Source organism: Pristiophorus japonicus, chromosome 1, assembly GCF_044704955.1.
Source record: "Pristiophorus japonicus isolate sPriJap1 chromosome 1, sPriJap1.hap1, whole genome shotgun sequence".
Lineage (NCBI taxonomy): Eukaryota > Metazoa > Chordata > Chondrichthyes > Pristiophoridae > Pristiophorus > Pristiophorus japonicus.
This window is the reverse complement of record NC_091977.1, coordinates 326,677,723-326,695,433: the sequence shown is the minus strand read 5'-3', so window position 1 is coordinate 326,695,433 and position 17,711 is coordinate 326,677,723. Positions and strand designations below refer to the sequence as shown.

General features: G+C 47.3%; 1 protein-coding gene across 2 annotated transcripts in view; it reads left to right on the top strand.

Annotated features, from left to right (window-relative positions):
* The first annotated feature begins 578 nt into the window (after positions 1-578).
* The window catches only part of LOC139272910 (zinc transporter ZIP6-like), a 34,562-nt gene continuing 17,429 nt past the window's right edge, over positions 579-17,711 (top strand). Inside the window, exons 1-5 of one of the 2 annotated variants that reach the window (XM_070889023.1) lie at positions 612-645; positions 2,007-2,061; positions 9,733-10,502; positions 12,064-12,232; positions 14,921-15,102. In XM_070889023.1, coding sequence (XP_070745124.1) covers positions 9,735-10,502; positions 12,064-12,232; positions 14,921-15,102 — 1,119 coding nt within the window. In that variant the 5' untranslated portion in view covers positions 612-645; positions 2,007-2,061; positions 9,733-9,734. Of the gene's footprint in view, positions 646-2,006; positions 2,062-9,732; positions 10,503-12,063; positions 12,233-14,920; positions 15,103-17,711 lie in introns of both variants that reach the window. The other variant, XM_070889014.1, reaches the window with a different exon arrangement.

The window sequence follows — 17,711 nt, the reverse complement described above, 5'->3', positions numbered from 1 at the left end:
AACGCGACGGCAGCGCAGTGATGTCATCAAGGTCCAGGTCAGTGATTGGAGCATGGGCAGATACAGCAGCAGTGGCGAGGTCGGGGCGAAGGAGCGGTGAGAGACTGTAGAGGGACGTGAGCTCGGGCCCAGCCCACACTGCGATATGTGTGCGCACTAGGTTGTGCAGCAGAGCTGGTCTCCGGTCATCTTGGGTAATCCTTGCCACTGGACCAAGCCCGTGTGGTGGCTGGGGTGCAACGGTCACCCCACGTTGAAAAAATACACGCACAGGCATCTTCCACCCTTCAGGATGTAGTTCGGGTCCTTCATTGAAACACCTGTGAATTCATCCTTATTTTTGCGTGGACGCAAGTCATCCTCACTTCGAGGGACCGTCTATGATGATGATGATATGTTGTATGGCACCCTGTAGACTATAATGTAACAATGTACTGCACGCTATATAATGCACTGCATCGTATATAAATGCAAGTTGTTGTTGCAAAATGCATGGGGTATAGAGTGGAGAACGATTGATGCATCTTGCTTTGTGGATAGAGACGGGTCTCCCTGCTGTTGCAGGCTGTGGCCACCAGTTGCCGCTGCCGAGCCGCGCCCGTTGGCGGCTCTGTGGCGCGTGCCGGTCAGTCGGTCGATTAGTCGGTGAGTCCGTCCATTAGTCTTTTCAGTCGATTCGTCGTTTGGTTCGGCGCCGTTCTGTAGCCCGATAGCCCGATAGCCCGATGTTTCGCCGCCCGCGCTCCCGGTGCTGGGTCCAGTCCGGTCCGGCCGCCCAGGTTCCTCGGTTTCAGGCTCAGCACCGGGAGCGCGGGCCTCAGTCTGCGGCTCCCATTGTCGGGGGACAGGGTGTGAGGGGGTACTGAGGGCAGTGGGTACTGAGGGCGTGGGGGTTGAGGGAGTACTGAGGGTTGAGGGAGTGCTGAGGGAGGGTGAGGGTACTGTGGGCGGGTTACTGGGGGGGCAGGGTGTGAGGGGGTACTGAGGGCAGTGGGTACTGAGGGCGGGGGGGTTGAGGGAGTGCTGGGTGAGGGGGTACTGTGGGCGGGTTACTGGGGGGGGGGGTACTGTGGGCGGGTTACTGGGGGGGGGGGTTGAGGGAGTACTGGAGGTGGGGGGTTGAGGGAGTACTGGAGGTGGGGGGGGTATTGGGGGCGGGGGGTTGAGGGAGTACTGGGGGAGGGTGAGGGGGTACTGTGGGCGGGTTATGGGGGGGGTGGTTGAGGGAGTACTGGAGGTGGGGGGGTACTGGAGGTGGGGGGTTGAGGGAGTACTGGAGGTGGGGGGGGGTATTGGGGGCGGGGGGTTGAGGGAGTACTGGGGGAGGGTGAGGGGGTACTGTGGGCGGGTTATGGGGGGGGGTGTGTGTGAGGGGTTACTGGGAGCGAGGGGTTGAGGGAGTACTGGAGGCGTGCTGTGGGCTGGTTACTGGGGGGGCGGGGTGTGAGGGTGTACTGTGGGCAGGGGGTACTGCGGGTAGGGGTGAGGGTGTTGGGTGGGTGAGGAGCTATTTGGGGGTGGGGGAAGCGAGGGCGAGGGAGTATGGGGTTGAAGTGATTTGGGGAGTATTGGGAGTGAGGATGTATGGGGGTGAGGGAGTATTGGTGGAAAGGAGCATTGAATACTAGAACACGAAGCAGGAGCAGGCCATTTGAAACCTCGAGCCTGCGCTGCCATTTAATAAGATCATGGCTGATCTGATCATGGGCTCAGTTCCACTTCCCTGCCCGCTCCCCATAACCCTTTATTCCCAGATTGCTCAAAAATCTGTCTGTCTCCGCCTTAAATATATTCAATGGCCCAGCCTCCACAGCTCTCTTGGGCAGAGAATTCCACAGATCTGGGACTATGCACCCTAGTTTTAGTTTCCTCTATGAGTGGAAATATATTTTCTGCATCCAACTTGTCCAGCCCTCTCATCATCTTAAATGTTTCGATAAGATCACCTCTCATTCTTTTGAACTCCAATGAGTATAGACCCAACTTACTCAACCTTTCTTCCACAGTCAACCCCCTCATCTCCGGAATCAACCAAGTGAACTTCTCTGAACAGCCTCCAATGCAAGTATATCCTTCCTTAAATACGGAGACCAAAACTGCACACAGTACTCCAGGTGTGGCCTCACCAATACCCTGTACAGGTGTAGCAGGACTTCTCTGCTTTTATACTCCAGCCCCCTTGCAATAAAGGCCATCATTCCATTTGCCTTCCTGATTACTTGCTGTACCTGCATACTAACTTTTTGTGTTTCATGCACAAAGACCCCCAGGTCCTTCTGTACTGAAGCACTTTGCAATTTTTCTCCATTTAAATGATAATCTTTTCTATTTTTTCTGCCAAAGTGGATAACCTCACATTTTCCCACATTATACTCCATCTGCCAAATTTTTGCCCACTCACTTAGCCTGTCTATATCCCTTTGCAGATTTTTTATGTCCTCACAGTTTGCTTTCCCACCCATCTTCGTATCATCAGCAAACTTGGCTACATTACACTCGGTCCCTTCATCCAAGTCATTAATATAGATTGTAAATAGTTGAGGCCCCAGCATCGATCCCTGCGGCACCCCACTAGTTACTGTTTGTCAACCGGAAAATGACCCATTTATCCCGACTCTCTGTTTTCTGTTAATTAGCTAATCGTCTGTCCATGCTAATATATTACCCCCAACACCGTGACTTCTTAATCTTGTGCAGTAACCTTTTATGTGGCACCTTATCGAATGCCTTCTGGAAATCCAAATACATCACATCCACTGGTTTCCCCCTTATCCACCATGCTCAAAGAACTCCAGCAAATTTGTCAAACATGATTTCCCTTTCATAAAACCATGCTGACTCTGCTTGATTGAATTATGCTTTTCCAAATATCTTGCTACTGCTTCCTTAATAATGGACTCCAGCATTTTCCCAATGACAGATATTAGGCTAACTGGTCTATAGTTTTCTGCTTTCTGTCTGCCTCCTTTTTTAAGGTGGATAGAAGGAGCAATAGAACCTTTTCGGGAATGTTGAGGCAAGGGGCTAAAGGTGGGATTTAGGGGACAGAGGAGAATATGGAACAGTGGGGGTGATTGGGAAGTTGCAATGGGGGTAAGGGGAGAAGAGTACCTCTCAGTAACTGCACGGATGGAGTGTTTTAGTGAGTGAGAGGCAAGAGGATAATGTTGGGACAGAAGGGAATATTGTGGGGCAAAAGTTTGGAGATACTGGAGTACAGGTGGATAGGAAGGGGAGGAGTGCATGTTGGGGATGGTAGAGTGTCGGGGAGATTGGGAGCTGAGGGTGAAGTTAAGGATTAAAGCTTGGGGGTCAGGAAGGGCGGAATAGAATGAAAGAAAAAAAAGACTAGCATTTATACAGCGCCTTTCGCAACCTCGGGCGTTTCAAAGCGCTTTACCAGCCAATGAAGTAATTTTGAAGTGTTGTAATGTAGTAAACGTGGCAGCCAATTTGCGCACAAGCTCCCACAAACAGTAATGTAATAATGACCAGACAATCTGTTTTTAGTGATGTTGGTTGAGGGATAAATATTGGCCAGGACACCGGGGAGAACTTCCCTGCTGTTCTTCAAAATAGTGCCGTGGAACCACAATTATTTAAATACAAGAGCAATACCCATTTTTGTGGTTGTGGGGATTTATTCTTGAGATGTGGGTGTCGCTGGCATGGCTGACATTTATTGCCCATCCCTAGTTGCTCTTAAGAATGGGGTTGTTCTTGAAACGCTGGTAGCGGTTTGACTGAGTGACTCGCCCGGCCATTTCAGAGGGCAGTTAAAAATCAACCATGTTGGTGTGAGGCTGGATATTTTGTAAAGTTTTTTAGAAATACTCTGTGTAAATAACTAAAATTGAGTGAATTATAATCCTATGAAATCCTAATGTGAAATTTACAAGCCCCTTTAATATGATTGGTCACACCACAGGTAAGGATTAGGACAGATAGTGAATGGGTGACCAAGAGACAAGGCAAGAGCAGGAAGGTAGTGCAGGAGTCCCCTGCGGTCACCTCCCTCCAAAACAGATATACCGTTTTGGATACTGTTGGGGGCGATGACTTACCAGGGGAAGGTACCAGCAGCCAGGTTCATGGCACCATGGGTGGCTCTGCTGCACAGAAGGGCGGGAAAAAGAGTGGGAGAGCTATAGTGATAGGGGACTCTATTGTAAGGGGAATAGATAGGAGTTTCTGCGGCCGCAACCCAGACTCCAGGATGGTATGTTGCCTCCCTGGTGCAAGGGTCAAGGATGTCTCGGAGCGGCTGCAGAGCATTCTGGAGAGGGAGGGTGAACAGCCAGTTGTCGTTGTACATGTAGGTACCAACGATATAGGTAAGAAGCGGGAAGAGGTCCTACAAGCTGAATTTAAGGAGCTAGGAGTTAAATTAAAAAGTAGGACCTCAAAGGTAGTAATCTCTGGATTGCTACCAGTGCCACGTGCTAATCAGAGTAGAGGGAGCATGATATTTAGAATAAATACGTGGCTTGAGCAGTGGTGCAAGAGGGAGGGATTCAAATTCCTGGGACATTGGAACCAGTTCTGGGGGAAGTGGGACCTGTACAAGAGGGACGGTCTGCACTTGGGCAGGACTGGAACTGATGTCCTGGGGGTAACATTTGCTAATGTAGTTTGGAAGTGTTTAAACTAATATGGCAGGGGGATGGGAACCTATGCAGCAAGACAGGGCAAAGTAATATGGAGTCAGAAACAGATGGTAGAAAGGTAAAAAGCAATAGTGGAAGGCCGAGTAAACAAAGGCAAGATACAAAAAGGGCCACAATACATCATAATTCTAAAAGGACAAAGGGTGTTAAAAAAACAAGCCTGAAGGCTTTGTGTCTTAATGCAAGGAGTATCCGTAATAAGGTGGATGAATTAACTGTGCGAATAGATGTTAACAGATATGATGTGATTGGAATTACAGAGACGTGGCTCCAGGATGATCAGGGCTGGGAACACAACATCCAAGGGTATTCAACATTCAGGAAGGATAGAATAAAAGGAAAAGGAGGTGGGGTAGCATTGCTGGTTAAAGAAGAGATTAATGCAATAGTTAGGAAGGACATTAACTTGGATGATGTGGAATCTATGGGCCCAAGTTTCCACATGATTCGCGCTTGATTTTTAGGAGCAACTGGTGGAGAACGGACTATTTTAGAAATCGCAATTCTCCACATTTTTTTTTCTGCAGTTCTAGTCAGGTAGAACAGTTCGAGTTTAGAACAGAATTTTTTCTTCAAAAGGGGGTGTGTCCGGCCACTGACGCCTGATTTGAAAGTTTCCACAGTGAAAATGTACTCCAAACTAAAGTAGAATGGAGCAAGTGAAGATTTTTGTAGAACTGAAAAAACCTGTTCTACACATTAAAAAATCAGGTGCAGGTTACAAATTAGGCGTCCAGGGGGAAGGGAACTCATTAAATTCGACAATAAATCCTTATTTATACTTCTACAAATATTATACAAATAAATCCAACCTGAATAAACATTTATAAGCCACGAAAAGATTAAATAAACCATCTTCCTACCTGTGTGAAAGTGCTTCAGCCGTTCGTGCCGCTGAGCGGGAGGGGGAGGGGGAGGGGGAGGGAGGGAGGGAGAGAGGGGGAGAGAGAGAGAGAGAGAGAGAGAGAGAGAGAGAGAGATGGGGGGGCGTCGGGTCGGGGAACAGGAGCGCGGGTCTCGAGTCGGTGCGGGGGGGGAGGGGGAAGCGGGTGTCGGGTCTCAGGGCGGGGGTGGAGCGGGTCGGAGGGGGGGGAGCGGGTCTCGGGTCTCGGGTCGTCAGGGGTGGGGAGCGGGTGTCGGGTCGGGTCTGGTCGGTGGCGGGGGGGGGGAGGGCGCAGAGAGCGAGTGTCAGGTCTGGTCAAGCGGGGAGCAGGAGCTGGCCGTGGGAGGAGCCCCAGTGAGGCCATTGGGCCAGGGCTAGGGGCTGCGTGCTTCGGGCCCCTCCCACACAGTTCGGCGCCTGGAGCTACTGCACTTGCGTGCCGACTGTAGCGCGCATGTGCAGAGGTCCCGGCCCTGTTTTCAGCGCCGGGACCTGGCTCCGCCCCCCCACAGCTCGTGCTGACTGCGCTAAGGGCCAGAGGACCTGTAAGTAGGTGCAGACTACCGAGGATTTTTTTAGGCGCGAAAAACGGGCACCCAGCTCGGAGGGGCGCCCGTTTTTTTTCTTGTGGAAACTTGGGCCCTATATGGGTAGAGCTGCAGAACACCAAAGGGCAAAAAAAGTTAGTGGGAGTTGTGTACAGACCACCAAACAGTAGTAGTGAGGGTGGGGAGGGCATCAAACAGGAAATTAGGGGTGCATGCAATAAAGATGCAGCAGTTATCATGGGTGACTTTAATATGCATATGCTAACCAAACTGGAAGCAATACGGTGGAGGAGGATTTCCTGGAGTGCATAAGGACTGGTTTTCTAGACCAATATGCCGAGGAACCAACTAGGGGGGAGGCAATCTTAGACTGGGTGTTGTGTAATGAGAGGATTAATTAGCAATCTCGTTGTGTGAGGCCTCTTGGGGAAGAGTGACCATAAGATGGTGGAATTCTACATTAGGATGGAAAATGAAACAGTTAATTCAGAGACCATGGTCCAGAACTTAAAGAAGGGTAACTTTGAAGGTATGAGGCGTGAATTGGCTAGGATAGATTGGCGAATGATACTTAAGGGGTTGACAGTGGATGGGCAATGGCAGACATTTAGAGACCGCATGGATGAACTACAACAATTGTACATCCCTGTCTGGCATAAAAATAAAAAAGGGAAGGTGGCTCAACCGTGGCTATCAAGGAAAATCAGGGATAGTATTAAAGCCAAGGAAGTGGCATACAAATTGGCCAGAAATAGTAGCAAACCCGGGGACTGGGAGAAATTTAGAACACAGCAGAGGAGGACAAAGGGTTTGATTAGGGCAGGGAAAATAGAAACATAGAAACATAGAAAATAGGTGCAGGAGTAGGCCATTCGGCCCTTCTAGCCTGCACCGCCATTCAATGAGTTAATGGTTGAACATGCAACTTCAGTACCCCATTCCTGCTTTCTCGCCATACCCCTTGATCCCCCTAGTAGTAAGGACTTCATCTAACTCCCTTTTGAATATATTTAGTGAATTGGCCTCAACTACTTTCTGTGGTAGAGAATTCTCTGGGTGAAGAAGTTTCTCCTCATCTCGGTCCTAAATGGCTTACCCCTTACCCTTAGACTGTGACCCCTGGTTCTGGACTTCCCCAACATTGGGATCATTCTTCCTGCATCCAACCTGTCTAAACCCGTCAGAATTTTAAACGTTTCTATGAGGTCCCCTCTCATTCTTCTGAACTCCAGTGAATACAAGCCCAGTTGATCCAGTGTTTCTTGATAGATCAGTCCCACCATCCCGGGAATCAGTCTGGTGAACCTTCGCTGCACTCCCTCAATAGCAAGAATTCAATAGCAAGAGAGTACGAGAGAAAGCTTGCGGGGAACATTAAAACTGACTGCAAAAGCTTCTATAGATATGTAAAGAGAAAAAGGTTAGTAAAGACAAACGTAGGTCCCCTGCAGTCAGAATCTGGGGAAGTCATAACGGGGAACAAAGAAATGGCAGACCAATTGAACAAGTACTTTGGTTCGGTATTCACTAAGGAGGACACAAACAACCTTCCAGATATAAAAGGGGTCAGAGGGTCTAGTAAGAAGGAGGAACTGAGGGAAATCCTTATTAGTCTGGAAATTGTGTTGGGGAAATTGATGGGATTGAAGGCCGTAAATCCCCAGGGCCTGATGGTCTGCATCCCAGAGTACTTAAGGAGGTGGCCTTGGAAATAGCGGATGCATTGACAGTCATTTTCCAACATTCGATAGACTCTGGATCAGTTCCTATGGAGTGGAGGGTAGCCAATGTAACCCCACTTTAAAAAAAAATGAGGGAGAGAGAAAACGGAATTATAGACCGGTCAGCCTGACATCGGTAGTGGGTAAAATGATGGAATCAATTATTAAGGATGTCATAGCAGCGCATTTGGAAAGAGGTGACATGATAGGTCCAAGTCAGCTTGGAAAGGGAAATCATGCTTGACAAATCTTCTGGAATTTTTTGAGGATGTTTCTAGTAGAGTGGACAAGGGAGAACCAGTTGATGTGGTGTATTTGGACTTTCAGAAGGCTTTCAACAAGGTCCCACACAAGAGATTAATGTGCAAAGTTAAAGCACATGGGATTGGGGGTAGTGTGCTGACATGGATTGAGAACTGGTTGGCAGACAGGAAGCAAAGAGTAGGAGTAAATGGGTACTTTTCAAAATGGCAGGCAGTGACTAATGGGGTACCGCAAGGTTCTGTGCTGGGGCCCCAGCTGTTTACATTGTACATTAATGATTTAGACGAGGGGATTAAATGTAGTATCTCCAAATTTGCGGATGACACGAAGTTGGGTGGCAGTGTGAGCTGCGAGGAGGATGCTATGAGGCTGCAGAGTGACTTGGCTAGGTTAGGTGAGTGGGCAAATGCATGGCAGATGAAGTATAATGTGGATAAATGTGAGGTTATCCACTTTGGTGGTAAAAACAGTGACACAAACTATTATCTGAATGGTGACAGATTAGGAAAAGGGAAGGTGCAACGAGACCTGGGTGTCATGGTACATCAGTCATTGAAGGTTGGCATGCAGGTACAGCTGGCGGTTAAGAAAGCAAATGGCATGTTGGCCTTCATAGCGAGGGGTTTTGAGTACAGGGGCAGGGAGGTGTTACTACAGTTGTACAGGGCCTTGATGAGGCCACACCTGGAGTACAGTTTTGGTCTCCTAACTTGAGGAAGGACATTCTTGCTATTGAGGGAGTGCAGCGAAGGTTCACCAGACTGATTCCCGGGATGGTGGGACTGACATATCAAGAAAGACTGGATCAACTGGGCTTGTATTCACTGGAGTTCAGAAGAATGAGAGGGGATCTCATAGAAACGTTTAAAATTCTGACGGGTTTGGACAGGTTAGATACAGGAAGAATGTTCCCAATGTTGGGGAAGTCCAGAACCAGGGGTCACAGTCTAAGGATAAGGGGTAAGCCATTTTAGGACCGAGATGAGGAGAAACTTCTTCACCCAGAGAGTGGTGAACCTGTGGCATTCTCTACCACAGAAAGTTGTTGAGGCCAATTCACTAAATATATTCAAAAAGAAGTTAGATGTAGTCCTTATTACTAGGGGGATCAAGGGGTATGGCGAGAAAGCAGGAATGGGGTACTGAAGTTGCATGTTCAACCTTGAACTCATTGAATGGCGATGCAGGCTCGAAGGGCCGACTGACCTACTCCTGCACCTATTTTCTATGTTTCTCTGAACATTACTATGGTCTCATTACAGAATGAATGGGAAAGGGGTAGTCTGAAGGATTGGAACTCCAGAAGAACTGGAACTGAACACGTCAGAAAACAGTGAAGTCCGTTTCAGTAAAACTGCTTCTCTATTCATGTAGTGTTCGCAAATATAGGAACAGAAGGAGGTCATTTAACCCCGCCAGCCTCTTTCGCCATTCAATGGGGTCATGACTGATCTGTGACCGAATGGCAAATACCTTACCCCTTTGGTTAATTTTAAATCTGAGATTGATAGATTTTTGTTAACAGTTGACCTAGCATCAATTGCTGTTTGTGGAAGAGTGTTCCAAACTTCTACCACCCTTTGTGTGTAAACTTCAAATAGTCCTTTGAAGTCCGTGTGCATAAACTACTGTTTTTTTTTTGTTGACAGGAATGGCTCCAGCAGAAATGTATCCACCTCTCAGATTTTTCTTGACCTGTCTGGTGATTTTCTTTTGGAATGGATGCTGTGGCCGTGCTGACCACGCTACCGAATGCACGGCAGTCGGTGAGCATGGTCACCCACTTTTGCCAGATGCAACCACCGCAAGTATGGACAGATACAAGGCGGTGTTTGAGCAAAAGTACTATCTGCACAAACTTTTTGACCAGTATGGAGAAAACGGCACCCTGACAGTGGAGGGGTTAGAGAAGCTCTTGTGCAATATTGGAGTCGGTGGACTCCGACTGCTGAGAACTAAACACAGGCATTTTGACCATGCCTCGAAGAAGCATGCGGTATCGGCAGAAGAAACCGTTCATCACCACTGCTGTCCTGAGTGCCGGCATATTCGGTTGAGAATTGGTTTGCAAACCACTCCAAAAGAGACTGAGAATGTTTCAAAACACACCGATCTCTCTGGTGGGGAAGTGCAACGCACACCAAACACAACTCCACAGTCAGTCATCTCTGCTGGAGATAAATCTGGAAGCAGAAGACACACGAGGCCAGCACGCAGTCCTCCGAGCGCAATTCCAGCTACGGCAGGTGCCTATCTGATGGACGGGGTCAAAGCTCAACTTGTCACGACAGATAGTTACAGCACCAATATAGTTGGTCATACGCCGGCTGATTATTCTACTCACAAGGATCTTAAAGAAGTTCAGAGAAGAAATAATCCACTTGAGAACCATACCGATAAAGACTTCAAAGGAGAGGAGGTAAGATCACATTTCACTTGCTGCACACCTGGCAAGAGGCTGTCGTCAACTTATCGATGGTTTTTGCCTCTTGGCTCAGTTGACCTACAGCAACAACTTGCATTTATTTAGCGCCTTTAACATAGTAAAACATACCAGTAGTGTAGCCAAACAAAATTTCACACCGAGCCACATGTTAGGACAGGTGGCCAAAAGCTTAGTCAAAGTACATTTTTAAATTTAAAAAAAAATACTGGGAGTAACATAGCCTGGTTTTAACAAATCTAGTAAAGGATGAGGGAGAGGTTTAAGGAGGGAATTCCGGAGCTTAGGGCCAAGGCAGTTGAAGGCATGGCCGCCAATGGTGGGGTGATGGAAATTGGGGGTGTGCAAGAGGCCAGAATTAGAGGAGCGCAGAGATCTTGGAGGCTTGTAGGGCTGGAGGAGGTTATAGAGATAGGGACAGGGTGAAACCATTTAGAGATTTGAAAACGAGGATGAGAATTTTAAAATCAAGGTTTTGCTTAACCGGGAGCCAACATAGATCAGCGAGCACAGGGGGTGAACGGGATTTGGGACGAGTTAGGATATGGGCAGCAGAGTTTTGGATGAGCTGAAGTTTATGGAGGGTGGAAGATGGGGAGCCGGCCAGGAGAGAGTTGGAATAGTCCAGTGTGGAGGTAAAATACAGCAGGTCAGGCTACATCCTAAAGGGAGAAAATGCACACTCTATCAGCCAGACTGAGAAGCTTCATCTCTAGATTTCTTAGTTGTTTGGTTTGGAGATTGTTAAACCAAGCGATGGGTTTCTGTACCTTGCTTAACCATAAATAAATAAAGTCTTGGATTTATATAGCGCCTTTCATGACCACTGGACATCTCCAAGCGCTTTACAGCCAACAAAATACTTTTGGAGTGTAGTCACTGTTGTAATGTGGGAAACGCAGCAGCCAACTTGTGCACAGCAAGCTCTCACAGACAGCAATGTGATAACGACCAGCTAATCTTTTTTTGTTATGTTGATTGAGGGATAAATATTGGCCAGGACACCGGGAGGGAGGATAAAATGAGTGAGTAGCAGTAAAGGTATCCAGGGCTCCCCCATTCTCCCTGTAGATGGTTACTCCCTACACTTTCACTTTCTACACTATGCCTGTGCCCTGAACTGTCCAGCCCAGCCTCTTGCCAACATACACAATTGATGGGCAGCAAAAGACCAGCTGGTCCATCAAGCCTGCCCCATTCCACGATGGGCCGAGCATCATGACTGAAATGGTGACTGAGTGACCATGTTCTGGAGCATACCATCCAGAAACCCCTCATTATCCTCTCTGCTGCAGAGTGGATAGTCAGAGATCCTTTCCAGCTGAGATTCAATATTCCTACATTTAGTGCGGACGGGCTGCCCCTGGAGGCATTGAGGATCCGTGATGGTGCACATACAATGCAAGAGTCCGTTCTGTTGTCTCCCTCTGTAAAGGTATCCAACTTTAAAATTGTGGGTTGTACAGTTGTTCGGGTGGGAGGAAAAGCAGGATGATTGCGTTGGTCAAATGGGCCTTTGATTTCTGTACCACTGCAGTGCCTGAATGCAGACAAGTTACTTACGGCCCATGGGATGCGACCACATACGACCCTCAATGCCGAGCTGTTCAGCTACCTTTGCCCTGCACTCCTAGATCAGATCGAGAGCAAGGCTTGCATCACACATGATACTGGCGAGAAACACTCAATGTACTCCATTGAGACAGGTGGGTCATTTTATTACATAATATACATGTCTAATATATGCAATCTATCATAAAATGATACACCACAGAAGAAGGTCATTCAGCCTATTGTGCCTGTGCCGACTCTTTGAAAGAGCGATCCAGTTAGTCCCATCTTAGGCAGTCCTTCGTATCGAGAATGACTTGCTTCCACACCAAAAAGGGATGAGTTCATAGGTATTTCAATGAAGGACCTGCTATTCCAGTCCCGAACTACATATTGAAGGGTGGAAGATGCCTGTGCGTGGATTTTTTTAACGTGTGGTGGCTCCAGTGGCAAGGATTAACCAAGACGACTGGAGACCAGCTCTGTTGCACAGACCTAGTAAGTGCACATATCGCAGTGTGGGTTGGCCCTTGCTATCCCTGGGCCCTCGCCTGTTCTGGGCCCGAACTCACGCTTCTCCTGGGCCCCGATCACGTCGCTCTACAGTCTCTGGGCGCTCCTCTGCTGTTTGTCACCTCTCCTGCTATACCTGCTCACACTGCAATCAGCGATCTGCATTTTGGTGACAACCAATCTAGTCGCCCTCTTCCAAGTCGCGCCCTCCTGAACCAGCTCGTGTGTACCTTGTCGTGCCTCCGTACCTCCGCTCTTTTTATGGCCCCGATCTGATGCAGATGGTTCCTCGCACATCGGGGCCTGCAGGTTAGTCCCACTCCCCTGCTCTTTACCCATAGCCCAGCAATTGTTTTTCCTTCAAGTATTTATCCAATTCCCTTTTGAAAGTTATTAATGAATCTGCTTCCACCGCTCTTTCAGGCTGTGCATTCCAGATCGTAACAACAACTTTTGCCAATTAAAAAAAATCTTGTCTCCTCTGGTTACTGACCCTCCTGCCACTGGAAACAGTTTCACCTTATTTATTATCAAAACTGTTCATGATTTTAAACACCTCTATCAAATCCCATCTTAACCCTCTCTGCTGTAAGGAGAACAACCCCAGCTTCTCCAGTCTCTCCACATAACTGAAGTCCCTCATCCCTGGTAACATTCCAGTAAATCTGCTGCTCCCTCTCCAAGGCCTTTAGGACATCCTTCCTAAAGTGTGGTGCCCAGAATTGGACACAATACTCCAACTGAGGCCTAACCAATGTTTAAGAAAGGTTGAGCATAACTTCCTTGCTTTTGTACTCTGCCTCTATTTATGAAACCAAGGATCACAGCTTTATCAACGCAGACAAGGAAACGGTCGCTGTCAGATTCCAACTAGACGGCAACGGCTGTTGGGAAAGATACTCCGTTTTTCCTCTCTGCAATCACAATGCCAATTACAACTGGTTCCTCAAGAACCCCTCCTGACATTCCTTATGTCTGCAGACAATCCGGCCCATTCACTCCCGCCTTGGCACCCTGACCTTTCTTAGCTGCAGCTGTTAACAGACGATCTTTGTTCTCTTGGTTCTGGGATTGCATTCCCAGGGGTCTGGGATGTCGCAGAACGAAGCAGTGTGGTTCAATGACATGCTTTTATTGGGGCACTTTCATTACAGGTGCAACAAGTAATGATATATATATATTTTTTAAATGTCAGAAATTATCCTTTTGTTGTGAGTGTTTGTCCTCCAGACAGATATTTACCCTTTACCTTTCAGCTTGATTTAACAACTTTTAATGTACCATGCCCAATAAAAAGGCTGGATTATCTTCCCAAACATCTGGTTAGAGGAGGAAATTTAGGCCAAGTTGTTTTAACAAAATTATAAAGTATTTACACCAGAATCAGCCCATTTCGGCCCAGTAGGTCCATGTCCGTGTTGATGCTCCACACGAACCTCCTCTCACCCCTCTTCATCTCACCCTATCAACTTATCCTTCTGTTCCTTTCTCTCTCATGTGTTTATCTAACTTCCCCTTAAATGCATCTATGCTGCTCGCCTCAACCACTCCTTGTGGTGGCGAGTTCCACATTCTAACCACTCTCTGGGTAAAGAAGTTTCTCCTGAATTCCCTATTGGATTTATTAGTGACTATCTTGGTATTTAGGGCTCCTAATTCTAGTCTCTACCACAAGTGGAAACACGTTCTCTATGTCTACCCTATCAAATCCTTTTATAATTTGAAAAGACCTCTGTCAGGTCACCCCCTCAGTCTTCTCTTACCCCAGAGAGCTGTGGAGGCTGGGTCATTGAATATATTTAAGGTGGAGATAGACAGAGTTATTGAACGATAAGGGAGTCAAGGGTTATGGGGAGCAGGCAGGGAAGATCTTATTGAATGGTGGAGCGGGCTCGAGGAGCCAAATGGCCTACTCCTACTCCTATTTCTTATGTTCTCTTTTCTAGAGAAACAAGCCCCGGCCTGTTCAGGGGCTGAGGCACATTTGATCAAATTAAATCCTAAATTTTAACATGAAAGTGCTAACAACTTAAAGAATTTCCCTTTCTGTATTGAGGATAGCATTGATGTCACAGATCAGTTGTCAGGAGAACCTATTTCACCTGTAAAGTGTGTAGCACATAATATTAAACTATTTTTTCAACAAAAACTGAAGCCTGCTGCTCAATATTGGAACTTGGAGCAGTGGGGTGAAAGAGAGCTTCATGGCTTATAGTAATGTTTTATCCACTGCTTCTTGAGACGCAATCTTGATGGGGAGAGAAGGGGAGGATCGGAAATTGTCTGGTAAATCTAATATTAAACCTAATTGAAATATTTTGGAAATCTAGGTTCTGCAACAGCTTGGATCGGAGGCTTTGTGTCTGTTACTGTCATCAGTCTGCTGTCCCTGTTGGGTATAATTTTCATGCCCTTAATGAATAAGACATTCTTCAAGTTTCTCTTGACATTCTTGGTTGCTTTAGCCGTCGGAACACTTAGTGGGGATGCGTTTTTACATCTCTTGCCACATGTAAGTACCATCTGTAAATGAAATCTTTTTTCATAAGTGTTTTGCCTTAGTTCATGCACACTACGTAATGAGACTGTGTCTTAATTTACTGATCTGATTGCTCCGTTGGAAGCATGTGACCAACACTTCCAACTAGCTGCTTGCAATGTTCCCAAGAAAATGTGTTGCTTTAAAGTGATCTGTTTGCATCCTGTGAACTATTTTCTTGTCAATATTTGTTGTGATACTGGGAACATGAGCAAAGCTAGTGGAGATGCTATTGTCCATTAAAATAATTTAAAAAAAGAAATACATTATAAATTTCATGTTTGCACTAGATACGATCTCTGGTTCAGAGTCACCAGCCACTCTTACAAGTGGACCTTGTGTCCCCTACAACCTGAAGTTTACCTTTCCTGCCTAATAACTAGTTAAACGAAACTGCTGACCACCCAGCTTCCTTTTCTGGCTCCCAGGTTAGCTGACATTGTTAACGGTTCTCTCTCCTCGGGTACTGTTCCCATCTCCTTCAAATCTGCCATCATCACCCCTCTCCTCAAACAAACAACCCTTGACCCCACTGTGTTTGCAAGCTACCGCCCCATCTCCAACCTCCCTTTCCTTTCCAAACTCCTTCAATGTGTTGTCGCCTCCCAAATCCGTGCCCATCTTTCCCAGAACTCCATGTTTGAATCCCTTCAATCTGGTATCCGCCCCTGCCACAGTACCGAAACGGCTCTCATCAAAGTCACAAATGACATCCTTTGTGACTGTGACAAAGGTAAACTATCCCTCCTCGTCCTTCTCAACCTGTCTGCAGCCTTTGACACAGTTGACCACTCCATCCTTCTCCAACACCTCTCCACCACCGTCCAGCTGGGTGGGACTGCACTCGCCGGGTTCCATTCTTATCTAATTGTAGCCAGAGAATCACCTGCACTGGCTTCTCTTCCCACCCCCGCATCATTACCTCTGGTGTCCCCCATGGATCTATCCTTGACCCCCTCCTATTTCTCATCTATATGCTGCCCCTTGACGACATCATCCAAAAACACAGCGTCAGTTTCCACAAGTATGCTGACGACACCCATCTCTACCTCACCACGACTTCTCTTGACCCCTCCACGGTCTCTAAATTGTCAGACTGCTTGTCCGACATCCAGTATCGGATGAGCAGAAATTTTCTCCAGTTAAATGTTGGGAAGACCGAAGCCATTGTCTTTGGTCCCCGCCACAAACTGCGTTCCCTAGCCACTGACTCCCATTACTCTCCCTAGCATCTGGCTGAGGCTGAACCAGACTGTTTGCAGCCTAGGTGTCATATTTGAACCTGAAATGAGCTTCTGGCCACATATCCGTGGATTAACTAAAACCGCTATTTCCTTCTCTGCAACATTGCCCATCTCTGCCCCTACCTCAGCTCATCTGCTGCTGAAACCCTCATTGATTTCTTTGTTACCTCTAAACTTGACTACTCCAGCGCACTCCTGACTGGTCTCCCACATTCTACCCTATGTAAACTTGAGGTCATCCAAAACTCCGCAGCCTGTGTCCTAACTCGCACCAAGTCTCGTTAGCCCATCATCCCAGTGCTCACTGACCTACATTGGCTCCTGGTTAAGCAACGCCTCGATTTCAGAATTCTCAATCTCATTTACAAATCCCTCCATGGCCTCACCCCTCCCTATAATCTCCTTCGCCCTCACAACCCCCTGAGATATCTGCGCTCCTCAAATTCTGCCTTGAGCATCCCTGATTATAACTGCTCAACCATCGGTGGCTGTGCCTTCAGCTGCTTAGGCCCTAAGCTCTGGAACTCCCTCCCTAAACCTCTCTGCCTCTCTATCTCTCTTTCCTCCTTTTAAGACGCTCCTTAAAACCTACCTCTTTGACCAAGCTTTTGGTCATTTGCTGTAATTTCTTCTTATGTAGCTCGGTGTCAAATTGATTTGTTTTGTCTTATAACACTCCTGTGAAGCGCCTTACTACGTTAAAAGCGTTTTATAAAATAGAAGTTGTTGTTAAGCGATAGCATGACCTAGGGATTGTAACGATAAGACCCACATTTTATGTACCCATAAAAACTGCACTGGTTCCTTTGCACAGTTCCTCAATTGACTACCAAGCTCTTGCTCCAATCCCCCCCCACCCCCACCACCCCACTCCTGACCTGTTGAGACAGCACCAGAGATACCCATGGTTAGTTTCTCTCCCCTCATGTTTCACGCCATCTACAGGGTTACACCTTATCTGTACCCAGATGGGATAGGTCCACCTCTGTTCTAATCAAGGTCTCTTCTGCAATCGGTGACAAGTCTCCGAGTTTGCCTTTATTTTGTACAGGTAAGCATCTGTTTCAAGGCCCTAAAATCTGGAATTCCCTCCCTAAACTCTACCATCCTACCTCTCCCTCCTCCTTTAAGATGCTCTTTAAAACCTACCTCTTTGACCAAGCTTTTGGTCACCTCTTATAGGACTCGTTGGCAAAGTTTCTTTGATAACGCTCCCGTGAAGCCCCTTTGGGCGTTTTACTACGTTAAAGGTGCTATATAAATACAAGATGTTGTTCAGATTTCTACCCTAGAGGTCCTGCTTTGTCGTGTAGCATTTCACTTCTTCCATCCTGCTCT